Source organism: Poecilia mexicana, unplaced genomic scaffold (genome assembly GCF_051168715.1).
Source record: "Poecilia mexicana isolate PSO_F unplaced genomic scaffold, ASM5116871v1 scaffold_11, whole genome shotgun sequence".
Taxonomy (NCBI): Eukaryota; Metazoa; Chordata; class Actinopteri; order Cyprinodontiformes; family Poeciliidae; genus Poecilia; species Poecilia mexicana.
In genome coordinates this window covers 12,811,679-12,831,338 of record NW_028263380.1, presented here as the reverse complement: position 1 = coordinate 12,831,338, position 19,660 = coordinate 12,811,679, and the positions used below count along the sequence as shown (strand labels likewise).

General features: G+C 39.2%; 1 protein-coding gene across 2 annotated transcripts in view; it reads right to left on the bottom strand.

Moving 5' to 3' along the window:
• Positions 1-19,660, bottom strand: part of LOC106918162 (uncharacterized) — a 45,199-nt gene that overhangs the window by 5,352 nt on the left and 20,187 nt on the right. The window contains exons 7-36 of one of the 2 annotated variants that reach the window (XM_014987707.2): positions 19,512-19,628; positions 18,762-18,819; positions 18,625-18,672; positions 16,614-16,682; positions 16,310-16,446; positions 15,831-15,944; positions 15,692-15,749; positions 15,013-15,081; positions 14,820-14,875; positions 14,634-14,702; positions 14,528-14,549; positions 14,423-14,449; positions 13,928-13,993; positions 13,697-13,836; positions 11,707-11,820; positions 11,541-11,601; positions 11,372-11,416; positions 11,222-11,278; positions 6,055-6,200; positions 5,633-5,737; positions 5,501-5,549; positions 5,333-5,413; positions 2,647-3,179; positions 1,736-2,480; positions 1,521-1,642; positions 1,306-1,419; positions 919-976; positions 597-725; positions 337-414; positions 79-252 (exon numbers count right to left, since the gene is read on the bottom strand). In XM_014987707.2, coding sequence (XP_014843193.2) covers positions 79-252; positions 337-414; positions 597-725; positions 919-976; positions 1,306-1,419; positions 1,521-1,642; positions 1,736-2,480; positions 2,647-3,179; positions 5,333-5,413; positions 5,501-5,549; positions 5,633-5,737; positions 6,055-6,200; positions 11,222-11,278; positions 11,372-11,416; positions 11,541-11,601; positions 11,707-11,820; positions 13,697-13,836; positions 13,928-13,993; positions 14,423-14,449; positions 14,528-14,549; positions 14,634-14,702; positions 14,820-14,875; positions 15,013-15,081; positions 15,692-15,749; positions 15,831-15,944; positions 16,310-16,446; positions 16,614-16,682; positions 18,625-18,672; positions 18,762-18,819; positions 19,512-19,628 — 3,661 coding nt within the window. The remainder of the gene's footprint in view (positions 1-78; positions 253-336; positions 415-596; positions 726-918; positions 977-1,305; positions 1,420-1,520; positions 1,643-1,735; positions 2,481-2,646; positions 3,180-5,332; positions 5,414-5,500; positions 5,550-5,632; positions 5,738-6,054; positions 6,201-11,221; positions 11,279-11,371; positions 11,417-11,540; positions 11,602-11,706; positions 11,821-13,696; positions 13,837-13,927; positions 13,994-14,422; positions 14,450-14,527; positions 14,550-14,633; positions 14,703-14,819; positions 14,876-15,012; positions 15,082-15,691; positions 15,750-15,830; positions 15,945-16,309; positions 16,447-16,613; positions 16,683-18,624; positions 18,673-18,761; positions 18,820-19,511; positions 19,629-19,660) is intronic. The other variant, XM_014987708.2, reaches the window with a different exon arrangement.

The window sequence follows — 19,660 nt, the reverse complement described above, 5'->3', positions numbered from 1 at the left end:
ATTGTATAAGACCTAAATCAGACTCTATAGATATTCTAGACAGAATATAAAACCTCTAAAAAAACACATCCAGCATACCTGCCGTATCTTCAGCTTGAGCACATCGATCCAAAACTTGTTGTGGATCCTGGGTTTGCATGGCTTCATCCTGGATCTCTTCAACCACTTGCACGTCTTCCTCATCCGAGCTCGTTTCGCTCAATGACTGACCTGCAGACACGGCTGCGTCATCTTCATCGACGCACTCAATTTCTGCATACGAAGACGTAAAAAGGGTTAAAAACTACACTGACTGCTTAGAATAATCTGTATAATAACTCTCGTTTGATGTCTCACCCGACGCTTGGTCCGGGCTTGCCCAGAATTGATGGTCGTCTGCAGAGTCTGACATTTCATCGTGAAACGCTGGGATCCCTGAGAGTAAGCGTTTAGAGGGAGAGGTTCGCTAATTTACCGACCATTGCGCCGAATGTCACTCGCCCACATTAACGACACAAAAAAAACCATCTGAAAACGTGAACGAACGGTGTACATGCATTGCTTAATAATTAGAGGTGCGTTAGAGGAAGTTACGCCAAGCTAACATTAAAACTTACAATCACCTGAGCTTGAAACGTCACAGGGACTGGAAATGCCCTTGGGAGGATGCTCCGCGTCATCGACCGAGCGAGACGACGGCGCCTTCAGGTCTCTTTGCTTCAACAGTGTTTTCACGGTTTCTATAGCTGAGAATCAAAAGCGTAAGTAGAAACACAAAATTGACACACACACTGCCAAATATTTTCCTCAATAACAAAAGTGAGTTCAGATCAACAGTTTACCAAAATAAAGCAGGACCAAACAACAGAAAAACAACAACAAAAAAAAAAACAATAGTGTGATTTTAGGAGATGCAGAATAAAATGATGTTATATTTACCCAAGCGGTCTGGGAGTTTTCTCAGTGTTTGGTACTCTTCCGTTTTCACCTCCAATCTCTAGGAAAAGCAAATATCCACACAAACAACATGAGGCATATGTAAAAACCTCGAAGCGTACATTTTTTGTGCACACAAAAATAATTGAATTCCTTCAGAACAAAGAAAAAGGGTTAAAAAAAAAAGTGCAAACAGAACATTGATGAAAAAAACAAACAAAATTGGCCTCTTTAAGAAGCTCAACTGGAGACTGCAGCTCCAAGGAGGAACTTTGTGGAAACGGGTGATTCAAGGATTCCTCAAACGTGAGAGAATAACGTAAATATCATTCTCTTTCTCTGGTGTGTTATTTTCCAAAAGACACACAAAGCTGATTTTGTTCAACATACCTGAACAATCTGAGTGTGAGGCAACTCTTTGTCAACATTTGCCAACTTATGAATGATGCGGCTTAACTCGTTTTCCATGTTCTCCTTCACAGACCATTCAGGATATTTCATTTTCTAATGAAAGGGGGAAAAAATTTAAATAAAATAATCTAAGCATTGATTCTCCTTCTTCAAGGCTGCGGCTGTACTCGTACCACGAGTTAACAGTCACATACCACATATTTGTACTGGTGGTCCGAGTTCCTTGGGTGGCTGGATGTATTCAGTCTGAGTGAACACAACAGACAGAAGACCTGCTGCTTTCGCTCACAGGACACCACAACCAGGTAGTTCAATCCTGTCCAACGGCAACAAGATGCACACGTTTAAAAAGACTCTGATGCATGCATAAAATGCGTTGAACGTTTTATGTAAATTGAACGACGCTTACCAACTTTAGGAAGGTTTCTACCAGGCGTCGTCTTACTCGAAGCGTCATGAGGCAGGTCTTTCCGTACCTTCTTGGTTTCTTCTGGTTTCGGGTGATGGGAGGCCGGCGGTTTCCTCTTGCAAGCGGCCGTTTCAGAGTCCGGGTTTGCCCCCGTCAATGTCTTTACAGAAGGTTTGGTATTTACGTTTATGACTTGTGGTTTAGCCATTTCAGAAGCGGCAGATGATGCTTCCTTAGTCTTAGGCACCGCCGGGTCTTTGGATTTGAGAGGATGTTTGTGTTTAAGCGTCGCTGCAGATCCAGTGTCGGACGAGGATGCAGCGCCGCATGCTTCTTTAGATGGCGTTTGACCTTTTGGTGCCATGGACGCTGTCTGGGACTGTGGAGTGGATGTTTTTGAAGTGGTGGAAGCGGTTTTTGTCTGTGTGGAAGGGCCTGCGGTAGATTTCAATGTATTCGTTAGAGCGGTGGAAGGAACGGCTCTCGGTTTTTCAGATTTAGTAGCCGCTTCAAACGTTAATGATTTCACTTTGGTTGGAGAAACGTCCGCTTTATATTTTGCGTTTGCGCTTTGAAGACTTGAACCAGCATCGCTTCTCCCGTCGGTGGGCTCTTTGTTACTTTTGGGAACAGGTGAAGTGTGGGAGTTCTCACAGAGGGACGATTTCCGTTGATCAGTGTTGGTTGTGGGTTTTTTATCGGATGTGTCTGGGGCTGCGCCTCGCTCATTGGAATAACAAACCACCTTTAAAAAGGAACAAAACAAAGAATAATTAGCAGCATGTTCAGTTTTCCTTTGTTAAAGTACAAATGTGTGTCACAAGATGTGGCAGATCCGCAACCCAAACTCATCAATGTAACAGAGATCCATTTCCATAACAAATTATAATATATGTATAAACATATATCACCTTCTTGTGATCCTCTTCCTCATCAGCTGCATTTGTGTTTGTCACTTTTGTGCCACTTTCGTGTGACATTTTGGTGGATTCTTCAAAACGCGACTCGTCGGAGGCGAGCCGCTGTCTTTTTGGGCTCATTTTGCATCCATTTCCACTGGCTTCATCTGGAGTCATTGGCATTTTTCTCTTGTTCGTTTGTTGTTGGGTTGCTTCCGGTTTGATACTTGAGCTGCCTTCTGGTTTAGTCGAAGCACTGTTATTCTCTTCAGTGTTTCTGTGGCTCTCCACGACCTTCTCCTTTGGGTTTTCAGTCATAGCCTCTTCTGTGCTCAACTTCACTGGCAGGACTGTCCCTCCTTCATTTTTTAAGTCCTTCAGATACACTTTTTGAGATCCTTCTTTGGTTTCTCTCGACAGTGCCTCCTTGGCACTATCTCGTCCTTCTTGATTCAGGCCTTTTTCTTTCGTGTTAGGGGCGGTGCATGTTTTCTGGTCCTCTGTCTTTTGCTGTTTGTTAGTGGGTTTCGGAGGGATCCTGGAAACTGACACATGCAGAGAATATAAGAATACACATTTCATTTCAATTATGAATACAACAATGTAATCCATTCGTTGTGTGAGCAAAATTAAAGTCAATACATTTTGTCAAGGAAACTGGCATGAACTTGTGAGATCTCTCTAGGTACACGCAGAAAGCAGGATAAAAGCCTGAGGAATAACAGTGATCTTGTATATTGATTTAAGGATGATTAAAGAAAAGAAATACAAAATACATATGTGTGTAATAGTTGGAATGATTGAGGTTTTGTGATTACGAAGTCTGTAATGAATAATTGAAATATATAATCTGTATTCTGTATTCATGATCTGTAATAACAGTGACAGCTTAATTGTTGTATGATTTTGTTTGTATTCATGATCTGTAATAACAGTAACAACTTGATTGTTGTATGATTTCAGATAATGACAAAACAAGTTGATTATGTTTCATGATACATTATAAGAGGACTGTAGGTTTGAGTACATGAGAAGGAAAAAAGGACGGTGTCATAGGCAGTGCACTGAGCTGGGCGGAGGCCCCAGGGCAACTCCTAAAAAGGCAATGGCTGCCAAATAGCCAACAGGAGAAAAAAGAGAAGTATTGGACAAGAGTTGCAACAGTCAGACAAGAAAAATTTGGGTATTTCCAAATTCAGGGTGGAGTGGAGTTTGGGGAAGATGGGTGCTTTCCGATTGAATAATCGGGAAGGATGAGTCATGAGACCTCTCCCATACACAACTATGGGCCAAGAGGGTTTAAAAGCCAGCGAGCTGAGGAGGAAACCGTTCTTAGTCCGCGGCGTTGAAGGAGAGTCAACAAGAGGACGCAGACTAAAGATCAGCAGAGGACCACACCCTGGGACCAAGGGAAAAGTTGAGACTTCACGCCGCAAGAAAGGACAAGATCCGTCAGCCCCAGCCTTGGCCCCTGAATCCGACCGTCTCCTCTGCCTCCACCCTACGATCACTGTTTAACTGCAGCAGACTTGGGGAAAAGACAAAGGTCACTAGGTGATGAAGATTCCGTTCGTCTAAAAGATATCGGACGGATTGACTTTGTTGCTTTTCTGAAAGAGGACTTTGCCCCGCCAGGACAGAGACTCTGACCAAGGACGTTTAAAAGTTTCGGCTGCCAAGATCGACCAACAACGGGTGTGAGTTGCCCTGCCCCTAAAGCCTCGCTCAGTGAGATTAGTGACACAGGTTAGGAATTAGAAAGAGGATAGGGTATGGTTAATGTTATAATTAGAGATTATTCTTGTTACAATTTTATAATTCCTTCGACTAAATCTGCTTGTCATTTACCCCTGCTAAAGCTTGCTTAATAAAATATATAATAAAAATACTGATAGAGGTTGTGGACATTGAATTCAATTAAGACACCGATTGTTGAGAGTTCTTCTGGTTTAAGTAAAATCTACATGCATGATTCTAGAAATCTGGTGGCTTCGTACTTTCCTTTGGTGAGTAAAAATAATGGCCCTGGGACTTATATCTAAGTCACTAAATCCAATCTAGCCGATAACAAGTGCACGTTATTTTCAGGAGGAAAGCTACCGTTAACAGGAGTGGTTGTTGAAACTATGCGGCAGCGAGGGCTACTCTGCCGACTGTCTCTCAACTGGAAAGGGCCGTAACTTCTGGATCTGAAGGTAGTTAGAGCTAGACGAGTTTTCTCCGCCGCCAGTTTAAATAGAATCTCTCTAGTAAACCTATGATAGGGTAAGACCCAGGTTTCAGGGACTTTCCGGACCTGTTAGACAGAGAACTGGTCAGTAGTCAGTCGGTGGTGAAGTTAGGGCGTGGCTGGCTATTGCAGAATAACGAACAATTTGCAGTTCAAGTATAAGACGACAATGGGTAAAGATTCAAAGAACAGTATTCCAACAGACAAAATGAAAACAAATGATGTAATCAAAGTGATTCTTTTATAGAATAGATTACAGACTTATTATTTCTAAATTTATTTTTCAAAATATTCTTTTATTTTGCCCTGAGTCTCTGACGGGACTGTCCCAGTAAGCAGTCCCAGCGCTTAATTAGGTCTGGTGCTGGAGAAAGTTTGATTGCTTTAACTACATGTAGATCACCTTATGTAAAATAAAAAGTGTTGCACATTTTTGTGTAGTGCAAAAAACATTTAGTTTTGACTTACCCAGTTTCCGCATTGGGTTTATTGGAGGTACAAGATTTTCATTATCCGTTATCTGCTTTGCATTTGTCAAGAACATCTTTGCTATAAAAAATATATTTTAAAAAATGTTAATAAAGCAATCCAGTTAAAGACACCAGGGTTGATATTTACAAGAATCCAAAGGATCACCTTCTTGGTAACTGCATGAATCCCACAATGGTTTGTCCAAGGAAATTTTCTGAGAGAGTAGAGGATATCAATACCAAAAACATAGCTACAACTTGAGAATGGGCCAGAAATACGATTTTAATTATGAAATACCTGTATGCAAGACAGAGGGTGAAGCTTTGCTGCCTGCTTTGCCAAGTCCAGAAGCGTTTCAGAGTCCACAGCACAGGAAGTCAGTGAGCCCGGATGAAAACAGTCCTAAACACACACACACACATATTACAGTATGGACTATGATTATTTTGCTGTTGTCATAACATTCAAGTAATATGTCCCAACTGTATGACTACTCAAAGGGCAGAAACCACACAAACTCAGACGTAACTTTGCCATTCTGATAACTAGAAGTGGAGCTCTGACATCAGTGTCAATATAATATCACATTTATATAACTCTAAGCTTCCTGCTGTTGTCTTGTCATCACAGTTTTAATTTCCTACTTGAGTTTTACATAAACAGTCTGAAGACGCATTAAACGGCAGCAGAAGTGAACATACAAACAAAAAGAAACTGACCAGAAACGTTGATACGTGTTCCCGACTGAAAACGTGGGCTTCGATTTCCACTTTGGACACCCTCCTTTCACAGAGCAAACACAGGCATCCCACATCCTCCTCGTTCGGTGCGACGGCCACGTAGTGGAGAGCGAGGAACTCTTGGCCTGTCAATAAATAAAGTAACTAAATAAATAAAGGTACTTTTATTTACTTACTAAATTTATTTGTTTACTAAATAGATAAACAAACGCATAAATAAATAAACTAAATAAACCCCAATAGTTACTGTGAAATTTTATGCATCTGGCTCAAAGTCCATCTGATGGATCATAAATTATCCAGGCTTTGCATTTTTTTTTTTTTTACGTTTTCTTATTTTTATTCCGTGTGAATGTGACATCCCGATCCGACCACGCGATTGGAAATCGACCCTGATCACGTGGTTTCAGACATAGTCGGGTTCGGATCGGAATCGGGCATTTCATCCGAATCCGGGATCGGATATACATATATATTCATTCTAAACCCGAATACTATTCATAACAATCGCTACCATTTTGTAGTAGTACAGAGTCAGACTTGTCTCGAAACGACACATGCGCGGCACTTTGCAGCAGTACTGCCGTAAAGTGAAGCAGACCAAGATATTGTTGTGCACCGTTGCCACCATAGATATAAGATATATATTATATTATGTCTATGGGTGCCACCTTAGCAACGTTGTTGCTATATTTACTTAGCGACTATTTCCATCTTTAAAAAAAATTGACTAGCAACATATCTAGAAATGTTCCCCGTTTAGGAAAACAGGGAACAGGAAAACGAAGAGCAGTTAGAGCTGCCGTCATAATAAAGAGTAGATCCCGCATTGGCTAATCGTTCGCAGCTGTGCCCACCTCAGAAGCAGGGGCGGATCTACTGGGGTGGCAGTTGCGACCCCAAACGAGAGCCTTACCACCCCTGTTGCCACCCCAGCTAGCAACGACGAATTCAATAAATTGTTACGGCAAATCGAACATTAAGCGCATGAAACTCTTTTTTCCGACAACATTGAATATATATATATATATATATATATATATATATATATATATATATATATATATATATATACACACAATATATATATATACAATATATATATATATATATACATACACACACACACACACACACACACATATTGTTAATCCACAGTACTCAGCCACGCCCTCAACTCCTCCCAAACTCCAGCGGACTGACTACTGACCAGCTCTCCATCTCACGGGTCCGAAAAGCCTCCAATTCCCGGGTATTACCGCAAATAAGAATATAGAGAACTTTTGTTTAAGCTGGGAGCAAGAAAGATTCGTCTAAGCTCTAACTACCTTCATCCAAGACGTTATTGACCCGCTTCAGTCCATGATTCAGACATCAGAGTAGCCCCGCCGGTGTCCGAGCTCATAAACCACGTCTGTTCACGACAGCTCTTTCTCTGTATTAACGGGCACTTGTTACCGGCTTAGATAATTAAATCTAGTTGACTCAATTAATTTAACTGTCCACAACGTCAATTAGACTTTAGTATTTTTATTAGCAAGCTTTAGCAGGGGAGAAAAGACATACAGCAATTAAAGGATTAAGTAATCAATAGATTTAAGAAAATTTAGACATTTCACCTAATTCTAAACCCTACACTGTGTCTTACTCTAAACAGAGGCTTTGGGGGAGGCAATTTTACTCGAACCCAGATGCAGAGACGTTCCTTGGCAGCAGAAAACTTTAACGTCCATGGATGGAGTCCTGTCTTTGTCTTGGCAGAATCCTTTTAGAATAGATCCAAAGTTGAACTGGTGAGAATCCTCAACGAACTCTGTTCTTAATCCACAAAAGATCTTTGTCTATTCCCCATGTCCACTGCAGCATCGTTTTAATCTTTTGGGTTGAGTGTGGGGCCGCAGTCGAATCAGAATCCCGGGTTGTGGATAAACGGATCTTGTTCCTTCCTTGTGCAGCGAGCAGTCGTCCCGGGATGTCATCACGCAGCCCTCCGTTGATTCTGCATCTCCGTGTGCTCGACTCGAACGCCGTGGAACAAAGAACCCCGATTCTGCTTTTGCATATACTTTTATACCGCATATTCTGCATGTCCGGTGCGTACTTTCCTTGACATCAAGTGCCTTCAGTTAGCCTCAACCTTTCTTCCACTCAACTTTTAACCTTCCTTTTTCTTTAAAACTCAAAGATCAACAACTCAAAACACCTGGTGCAGATATAGTCTCAAAATCTCACTTCCTCTTTCTTCCGTGCTTAAAATTCTTACACCCCTGCAGTCTATATTTGTGACACAGTATCAGACACTTTTTACTCTTTACTCTTCAACCTCATACAGTAGTTAAAGAAATGATTATATGTATTTTACTCATCTTTAAAACATAATAAATTCATTTTGCATTTAAAAACAAAGATTACATGTTTTTCAATCAACATTAAGTCATAATACAAGATTACTAGTAGCTCCAGGCTTTTTGTGACCTGTTTTCTGTGTGTTCTGGAAAGATCTCAACTATATATATGCGCAGTATCTTGGCACAGCCAAGATACTGCGCAGAACCCTCAAGCTCCCAGGCCTCTGGTAGAGGACCCGAGCTCAGAGGATGAAAGAGACCATCCACGGAGGGTGAGAAGGGAACTTTAAAATTTTTTTTGTATGTTCAGTGACGTGCGGTCAGGGGAGGAAAAATAATATATAATAATAATATATAATAATAAAATCATTTATAAAGATATTTTCACCCTGTGGTTTGTACTATAAAGTACCTATTTTTCATTTAATTTAGCCAAATCTGATGATTTTTTTTTCTTTCTTCAAAATCGCTGAATTTTCGCATTTTCCCATTGAAGTGCTTGGAAGCGAAGCCGGTGAGGCAGCAGCGAGCTGAGCCTCACCTGGGATTGCGCAACCTCTCGCTAACTGCACTGGCTGCCGTTCTATGAGAGCATGCTCCTCCTGTCTGTACGTCACCAATAAAATGGTTAAAAACATTTAATGTATGAACTGATTTTCCATAATTTAGCTTATGTATTTAATGTACTGTGTTTTTATTGTCACCAGCTGTGTGTGTAACATGTTTCGTGTGCTGAGGAGCGATCAGAAACGGCAGAGAACAGACTCGAGGTGAGGCAGGTAGTTCTCGTGCCTCATCGCTGGGGACGCTCATTATCCCAGATATTGTGACTCCACAACTGCAGAGTAACAGCGATCTCGTCATACAGTAGCTACACTGATACAGAGAGCGAGAAAGACGTGGTTTTGAGTTGTACTTTAACGGTTTCTCCCTTTGCTGTAAAGCACAGCACAAAATTAATAATATCTACATGTCTAAGTTTGAGATAACGGAATTATTCTGTGACGCGGCTAAACATCACATGTTAAAGAATAGTCTTTTTGCCCTCCAGCGTTGTACGCATGCGCGAAATTTCCTTATGTAAACAACAACATGCAGGGGTCTAGATTTGTAAATCCAATTATAATTAAGTCGGTGCCTCACCAGTTATGAACCTCACCGCACGTCACTGATTTTGTATATATATATATATATATATATATATATATATATATATATATATATATTTTTTTTTTTTTTTACTGGACTGAACATTACGTGACTCATCGTGCGCCATTGCTCTCCATTGAGTCAGGAATATTGTTGGTCAGGGAAATACTACAATCACTCAAAGAATCAGATAAAAAGGACGGAATGTTTAGCAGTTAATTCAACCCTATGACAGCCATAGATAAGGGCTTCAGATTTAACAGGTGAGGAAAAAGTTTTAATTTAAAGAAAACATTGAACAAGTGAACAGTGGGTCAGTTATGCTAGCCTAACTGTTGCTAGCCTGCTATTGACTTTGGTAACCTTAACATGTGCTGCGCCGTTCTGTGTGTTTTGGTTCCGTTAGCATTAAACTAAGACAACCTGCCCACCAAGTCATCAGTAGAGCAGGTGTTCAACCACCACGGTGTTCAGGCGAAAACTTATGAATAATGACAATATAGACATCAAGCCTGGCAATAAAATGTAACAGACTGAATGTTCTATTTTGGTGTTTTTGATACTTTTTTGTGTGGGAAATATTTGTTTTTTGGGTTTTTTTGGTGTTGATTCCCCTGATCGGTGATCTCTGCTCTTTCTACTCGTTGAGCTGTTGTCTGTCGGTTGCCATGGCAACGGGTCCGCGTGTAAAGCCGACACAGAGCGGGAAAAGGCGGAATAGAAGTTGTTCTGTCTAGTTTGGTTCTTCATCTGTTTATCACCTTTATTGTACCTTTATTGCGGCTCACTGCAGCCGCTGCAATTCATAAAAGTTAGACAAGCGACAAAAACTGAACTAATCCCCTCTGCTCGTAAAACGTGGTGATATTTATAACAGTCATCAAACTATGGCTCCTACAGCATATTTAAAATAAAACGATTGACCAATATAAGAAAAATCTTCCCCTTTTGCATCTTGACAGAACTAACAGAAATCAAACAGAAATCAAAGATGAGAAAACATCAGTTTTCTCATCTTTATTTTAAGTCGTATTTAATAGTATATCTGATAACAAATGGTGGCGCTACTAATATTTTTGGGACAGATTTCTGCTCATCCTGCATTGGAACTGAATAATTTTCTGGACTCGATGAATCACATAGCAACTAATAGGCGCTGTCCAATCCAGTAATACATATCAGTTAGCAGCAGTATGAAATACATAAAAATAATTAACTATACTATATTAAGAAATTATATTTAATCCTCAGTGCTACATGAAGCTCATTTTGAAACAATGCAAGTTAAAAACAATATTTTGCAACAAGTAAATCAAGTCTAATGTTAGGTCTGTGTAAGCCAAATGTGAGAATGAGATATTATCTGTCTATCTATATAGATAGATACATAGATAGATAGATACTGGCATATGCTGCCACCCCTGAAAAAATCCATGCCCCCCTCTTACCATCCCATAAATATTTTTCTAGATCCACCCCTGCTCAGAAGCACTTCCAGACGGTCAATCAAAAATACCAAAATAAATACCAGCATTTCATTAACACAGCCTCATTGTTCTGTTAAATGATAAATAAGGTGGATAAAATAAGAAAAGGGGGACACCGTGGATCTGTTTGTTCGCTCTTTGACTGCCAAACAGGCTACTCACCTAGCAGAGGAAACTGTTCCTTCCATTTATGTTTGCAGAATGTCTTCCTCTGTGGAACTGAAAGGGCATTTTACAAAAATGTGTACGTCAGATTAGAGCAATAGGTGATTTCAATTTACTTTGGATTCTTTATCATTATACTCTACAAACCTCTATGCATAAAACCACGATACCGCACTTGAAGGCTGTGAAACACTGTAGTCACAAGAAGAACAGAGATTTCTAAATTTTGGGTTATTTCACCAGAGAGAAATACCGAAATAATGTTTGTGATGCTCAACAAACAAGCTTGTTCAAAATTAAGGAAAAGAGTTTTTACCTTGTTCATAGCGAGTGTCTGTCAGTAGCCACTGAAATTCTGAGTGTGGAACGTCAAAAATCTACAAATATAACAGATATAGCATATTTATGATTAAAAAAAAAAGACACCCAAAGGAAGGAGTAAGTTGCAGATATAAACGTATTGTTAAAAACTTGCAGGTCACCTTCAAGAAGATCCGGCCTCCATTTTGTTCCTCCTTCCATGCCGTCCACCTCAGGGTCCTGTCGTCCAGGTCTCCGTCCCAGCCAAAAGGCAGCAGCCAGGGATTCTGATACAACTGAGAATATTAAACAAGCCAGTGGTTAAATGAATGTTTTACTGAAATAAACAGCTGCTGCATCTGTTATTATGCAATAGTCAGCCACCCCCATAACCTCCTCTCAGACTCCTGACCAGCTCTCCACCTAACGGGTCCGAGAAGACTCCAACTCCTGAGTATTACTCCAGATGAAAATTTAAAGGACATTCTGTTTAAGCTGGGCGCGAGAAAGATGTGTCTAGACTCCAACTACCTTCAGATCCAGAAGCTCTGACCCTTTACAGTTAATGAAACAGTCATTTGAGTAGCCCCCAAAAACCTGACTTCAAAAACCACTCCTGTTAACGGTAGCTCTTTCTCTATTAATAACGTGCACTTGTTACAGTCTAGATAATTTTAGAGACTCGGCACGAGTCCCAGGGTCATTATTTATCATAACCAAAGAAACGTCTGAAGCCCCCTAGTTTACTAGAATCATGAACATTGATTTTAATTTAACCAGAAGAATCGATTTTCAGTTGACTTAATTAATTTAACTGTCCACAGCATCAATTAGACTTCAATGTTTTATTAGCAAGCTTTAGCAGGGAAAAATGACATACAGCTTCTCAAATTAAAAATCAAGAAGTTAACATATTTTAAGAAATTTAGAAATTACACCTCCTTCCAATCCCTACACTGTGTCACTGATCTAAAAGAGAGGCTTTGGGATGCAGTTCCACTCGTCCCTAGATGCTGAGTTGGTCTTGGCAGCAGAAACCTTTAATTTCCATGGTCAGAGTCCTGTCTTGTCGTGGCAGAATCCTTCTTAGAATAGATCCACAGTCGGACTGGTGAATATCCTCCATGAACTCAGTTCTTTATCCATAAGTGATCTTTGTCTATCCCCCATGTCCACTGCAGCATCGTTGAAATCTTATGGGTTGAGTGTAGGGCCGTTGTCAAATCAGAATCCCGGCTTGTGGGTAAACAGATCTTGTTCCTTTCTTGAGCAGCGCGCAGTCTTCACCGTCCCGGGGCATCAGTACGCAGCCCTCAGTTGATTCTGCATCTTCGTGTGATCTTGACTCGAACGCTGCGGAACAAAGAACCCCAGTTCTTCCTTCTCATGCATTTTAAACTCTCCGTATTTTAGTGCTGGATGAACGCCTCAACGGCTTGCACAATCCTCTCCACCCTTTTTCCTGGGCGTTGGGCGTTTTCAATTAACTGCTGACCTTTCAAACTCTTGAACTTCCTTTTTCTTCCATGCTCACAGTTCTGCCTCCACCCAGCCTCTTGTTGCGACACAGTAAAAGACACTTCTATCCAATTTTCATCTAATCTACAGTCATTACTTTTATCCATTTATGATCTCCGCTTTTCCACTTTCTAACCAGAATCACATAACTCATAACTTTAATTAATAGTACATTTAAAACAAGTTCACATAAATTTCAATCATCATTAAATCATACTGCAAGATTTCTTGTTGCCTCTCGGCCTCTTTGACCCGTTTTCTGTGTGTCCTGGAAAGATCTCAATCAGTCCCAACCAGGTTTCACGACATCCAATAATATGAGGCGCACTATCGCAACAGAAACCGCATTATTCACTTTGTATGTTTATATATGGTGTCTCAGTTGGATTTCCACGTTTAAGATTCAATTTTAAAAACATGTCATCTTAACTGTACAAGTCTTTATTCAAGATCCTTTCCTAACCATGTGGAAGCAACATTTGCTTAAAATACTGCAGACGGTGAAAGCAATACTTTAACTGAAAACGCTTAGGACCTGATTTTCTGATTTTTAACGCTAAAGTGGAATCACATGAAGGTGCAAAAAGACATGCATAAAAAAATAAAAACAAAAACATGTAGACATTACAAAACTTTATCACAATAGAAGTTAACCTGAGTGCTTATGAGATGCTTTCGGGATTCAAAGTGATTCCGGAGGTCAGCCTGACAAAACCAATCCTGACAGGCGAAGCACAGATAAAATGGATCATCTTTAGAAACCGAGGTGAGGCACGTCATAACCAGAGATGTTCCTGCAGCACAAAAATGCAAAAATAAATATATTTTAAAAAGGTAAATATTTTCTAAGCATCACATAACGTATAAACGTGCATGTGACCTTACCGACAGGTGGCATATTTCTCTTTAAAGACTCGTTGATGTACGTGTGCAGGCTTACGTAGAACCTTCCTATCAGGAGGGGGAAAGAAAAACATTAGCAGATGTCTGAAGTCACAGCTTTTAAAACTCAATCTTTGGGTTTAATTAAGAACGCTATTCCATCTTTACAGTATTTTCACCATTTCCAAGTCCCCAGTGTCCTGCATGCTTTACATGTTTTCTCATTTCCTAACAGCCTCTTCCGAACCTGATCGAAGGCTTTCGAAGTAATTCAGCCATAATGAATATGGAGGACGGTGGATCAGAATTAGACAAGTGATCCAGAGAACTGCATAGTCTTTACAACATTGAGCTTCATGCTCAGACCCCCAAAACCGCTCTCATTAAATGTCATTTATGTGAGCTACCAAACAAAAGATTAAGAGAAAAATCAGATTTTTATTATTGAATATCAGATGCATATTGTTAAAGCTTTGATTATCGAGACTGTAAACGTACCTCGGTCATAAAAATGTCCTGTGAAATCTGTGGAAACATCGGTTAATAAAACATTTATTAAACACAAAACACATATTTCATATTTGACTAAATTGAGCTTTTTACCTTGAGAAATTCCCTGCATCACCTGTGGAAGATTCCAGTTTTTAGGGCAATCAACCATAACAACTCCTGTTTGTTAAGAATTTTGGAGTGAGATAAAATTACTTACCCTTATGTGTTCTTTGCTTGTTAAATGCTCCAAGTACTTGAACATTTTGGAGAAACTTTTACAGCAGTTCTTTTTTTTTATAGAAAAAGATGGAGAAGAACAGGAAATGGGGATGGAAATGTCAGCGTTTGTTTCAAACTGTGATCTGACTACATTTAAAGTTATGCATGTATCACAATTTATCACCTGGCAGTGCAGCATGCATTTGACATCCTTAGTTGAAGGAGCAGAGACTGAATGATCTAAAAAAGGGAAAATATATTCAAATTTACAACTTTTAAAACAAGAAACTTTGGAAATAATGAAAACAACTTGCTGAAATTAACTCATCGTTCACAATTTCACACATTCACTACACAGATGCTGACGTTACACATACCAATCTTGTCGCCTGGTTTAATGCTTACAGTTAAGCATCTCTTTGTGACAGATTCCAGGCTCTTCAAAGCTAAAAGACAGAATATAATAAAAAAAAGAAAACATGTTTCACTGCTCAACTAAGCTTAATGTTAAAGTAAGGCTGCAAGCAGTCATGACAGGGTTCCAAGCTCTACTTGCAAACTGAGTCCTGACCAAGTCCGCCTCTGTACCCCACTGTCCTGGCAAATCTCCACTTTCCAGGTTAATTTAATTTAAACTGCAGTTAATGGCGATCAAAACTGTGTAAAACCTTACAAACTCAACTGCTGGAAATTGTCTAAATGTTGCAGATTTGCTTATTCAGCTCTTTAGCCAATTCAACTTTGTTCACATGTGGCTAAACCAGACAACTTTATTCTAATATTAATCTCAGTATGAAATATGCACATAAACAACAAATTCTGGGCTAAAAAACTGGTAGATAAAAAGGGATTTAGAATTTTTTATGTAAAAACAAAAATCCAGAATTCTCCAAGGATTTTCAAAATATGATTTAAAAATGGTACACAAAAGGCATTGAGGCCCTTTTTATTTTTGTTTTATCTTAATAGCGGTCTGCACGTCCCTTTGCCTCTATGGGCTTTGACCCCTGAATAAAGTAAATTTGGTGAACCAAAGATTTAAAATTGAATACCGACCTTCTGAATAGGAATCAAAATTCACCGACTTGAAGACATCAGGCTGCAGCTTCACTTGCTGGGAAGAATACATTTTTACGTCACTTTCGATGCATTCATGCTTTATTTATTTTTTTTATTTTTTTTTAACATCACCAACCTGCACAGAAACATTTTCAGCAGCATGAATTTTCTCAGCTTGCTTTGCACAATCAAGCAGGAAGCTATTCCTGTCCAACTCGTTTGAAGTCAGTGTTGAGGGATGCCATGCTTCCTGTGCAGGAAGAACAGATTTGTGAGTAGTTTCCCTTTTCCAGGTTATAAACTGATTCTGTTATGTTGTCATTTGAATAAAATTATGTAATTAGTTGGTGTGATCCCACAACTTCCCAAAGACAATCATGTGGAAATCGTTTTGCCCACTTCAGGCAATGCTAATAAAATTGAACTCAAAATCACTTTTCCACATTGAGAAAAGTTGGTTTAAATGGTTTTATTTCCCTAAAGAGATCAATTTATTTGGAAACCTGGAAATATGTTGTATTTACTCAGATTATTTCTTGATTATAAAATGTATTTTCTTTTCTGAAGCATTTAAGTGTCACGAAATGCCAAAAGCAAAAAGAAATCTCGACTTACAAAATACAAGTGTACGTGGTCAGAGCTCAGTAAATGTCCGATGATCGTGTGGCTGGGAATCACAAGTTGGCACAGTGTGCAGAGGTAGTACTTCTGTTCTGGTTCTGAAGAAACGCATTCAACAATGTGCTGCAGTCCTGCACAGTAAGGAAAAAAAAATTTGCAGCTTCACTAAAGGCTAACAAAGCATTTTAATTTCAAAAACCAGCTTGAAAACTACAGAAAGTTTATTTGTAACCATCAACCCATAACTTAACATTTGAAAAGGCATGTTTAAGTTTCTTTTTTTTTTTTTTTTACAAACCAAGAAGCGGATGCTGTCTGTTGTGGTTGCTGTGGTAACCTTGAAGAGTCACCATGTTTTGGTGCATAGCTGGAAGGAAGGGAAAACAAAATTAACAAACATGACTAACCAAAGTCTCTCAACATCTTCCAGAGCCAAAGGTCTGTTAACGGCTACATCGTCTTGTTTCTTTTGCATGAACTCGTACTCATCCTATTAAACTGATTCACTGATTCACCTTCAAAATGTCTGTCTAGCTGGCTGAGTAAGATTTGTTGTTGCAGACATGTAAATTGTTTGGCTCCAAGGCTGGAACATTCACGTCTTGGAGAGCAACACACCCATTGAAGAGAAACAAAATGATGCAACAACAGTACCTCACCAGTTCATAGTCGTTCCTCTCTCTTAAATAATGAAAGCAGGATGTAATTTAATGATTTCATTTATAAAACCTGTACATTTATTCTGTGCTTCAAACAATATTTTATGTTTGGCTGCACTGATGACAAGTTGAGCTTTTGTTGTAGAGGAATAAAATTATGCTAATAGTTGACAATTAACGTTGTTTGGCTGTTTTGCACCAAGGTATGTTTTTATCAAAAGGAAAAGTACTGTGTCAAATGTACTGGGTCATTCTGACCTAGAAGTCAGGAAGGAACTCAGATTTGGGGAGATGTGGAATAACAAAAATCACTGAACTGTTGTAATCATCCATCCAGCCAAATGTTGAAAGCTCCCAGCTGTGGACAATTCCAGGAAGAAACTGGACTGGTTGAGAATGCTACATACACACACGCAGAGGAGTGTAAATATGCCCTGCTCCCAGTGAGAATATTGAGAAAGTGATTTGTGTAATGCAGGAGCGCCCAGAACCCTCCAACGTTGGCCCAAACAAACAAAGCAGACATAAACGGGGTCCGGTGTGATGATTTGTTTTTCTTATTAGCCACCTTTCACTCCCCAATAAAATGGAGTCCCAAAGTGGAACCCGAATCCAAGACCCTGAGATTGAGAGTCTCGTGCTCTACCGACTGAGCTAGCCGGGTTAGTTGATATGTTTTCTTCATGCTGAGATGCCAAACAATGCTTTAAAAAAAAAAAAAAAAAAAAAAGCATGAATCTCCCAATATGTATGGTAGATTAAACGCTGGACGTCAATTCCCAGCCTCATGTTTTTTGTTGATTCAAAATAATTTAAAGCGCCAAACAAAGCTGTCAGGTAAAGATGGCTATATACAGAGAGCCATTTTCAAATAAAAATTTGCTAAGGAACCAGCCTGTGTTAAAAAGTAATCATCCCTTACTAATTTAACAATCAACTGATTAATTACATTTCTACAAAGGCTGTGTTCAAGACTAATTGGTTCAAAACTACAAAATGGAGATTCTGAAGTGGTAAAGTCCAGACTTAAATCTGAGAGATGTTGTTCCATGACCTTAAACAGGCTGTTCATGCTTGAAAACCCTCCAGAGTGGGTGAAAAAAAAAAATCTGCATAGGAGGAAATAACCGCAGTATATTTCCGCCTTACTGCCTTGCAGCGGAAAAGTACAAACTTTTATTTAACAAGCAACATGCAGGTGTTTGCGTCATGCCGCGACACCAACCTTGACATCTGGTGATCATCAGCCAACCTATTTTGTGTCCTATAGCGTAAGAGTGTGAAATCAAGTAGGTTGGAGCAGATTTGCATTCTGCAAGACTCTGTACCTCTGTTTTCTTTAACTCTATATTTATTTTTTCAGATTATTGTTTAAAACTTGTTAAGCCACAATAGCACCACAAACCATACCCTCATATCCAGTATTTTTAAATCTGGTGGTGTGCTGTTTACACCAAGGCTTTGAAGCACAATGTTTAAGATTAATGTTTAACCACGGTAAAAGCACTTCGGTGCTCCTGCTTCTGTCATTAGTAAATAAAAAGCCAGAGCTTCATTTAAACTACAAAAAGAAAAGGTTATAGGTGTTAAATGTGGGGCAGTCTTAGTTTATGAAGCTCTGAATGATCATTTAGAAAAATGGATACTCACCTTCAAACCTCTCAAGAAGTTTGCCATTTTCACATAAGGTTTGCATCACTGGGAATAATCAAAAGATTACAGTCATTATTCCACTTTAAAAAAAAAAATTAAAAATTAAAAAACATGAACAAATCATAAAATAATACCTTCTGAGTAGGTTGATAACATGAGCTTCTTAATGAGCGGTGGGGGTAAATGCAATAACTATACAAAGAGATAAAAAAATTATAAGATTATTGATGCCAAAAAGCAATCTACAAATTGCAAACAAATATCTGTTTTGGGTTCACTTGGTTAAAAGTAACAAAACATTTAAATACGGCCAAGAAGCTTTGAGAAATGGAGGAAGAAAAACATAACAGCAATAAAGGTTTGAAAACATCCATCTGCAATTCCTTTATACAATTATCTTCACTTTGTGAACTAAGTTATTGGAATAGATTAATTTTTCATTATCACTGCCATTTATTGAGAACCACCTGTAGTTAATTTTTGGTTTGGTTTTTTTATTAGCTTTGCTGCTCCACTTTTCTTTTCGTCTCGGTGTCGTTGATGACATTTAGCTCGTCACACCAACTGGTCCTTTTCTGTACGAGTTAAACTGTGTCCATGATACAACTTTATTATAAATCATTTGATTCGTTTCTACTGCTTCTTTGACCATCGTTAAGAAGTAGACGAAAAGGCATCCCCTGAACATACTTCAAATGACAACATCTAGCAAACAGTGCTACAGAAAAGTAACATGCGATTAACCGCCAAGGCAGAAAGAGATGCATTTCTTTAAAGATTGTAACCATCTTCACCTCCACAATGGATTTAATGTTGATGAAAAACAGTAAGTATTTGACAGTACCATTTATCATTTTGACAATTTACAACATCACAATACCAACCCGCAAGGTTTGAAGCTCAGATTTTCTGCTTTCCCTTTTGAGCTTCCACCCCAGAACGGTCGCCATGTCCAAGTCGGGTTTCCAGGAGAAACTCAAATAATCTGGGTTTGCATATACCTTGAAATATATGTATAGATATATATATGGTT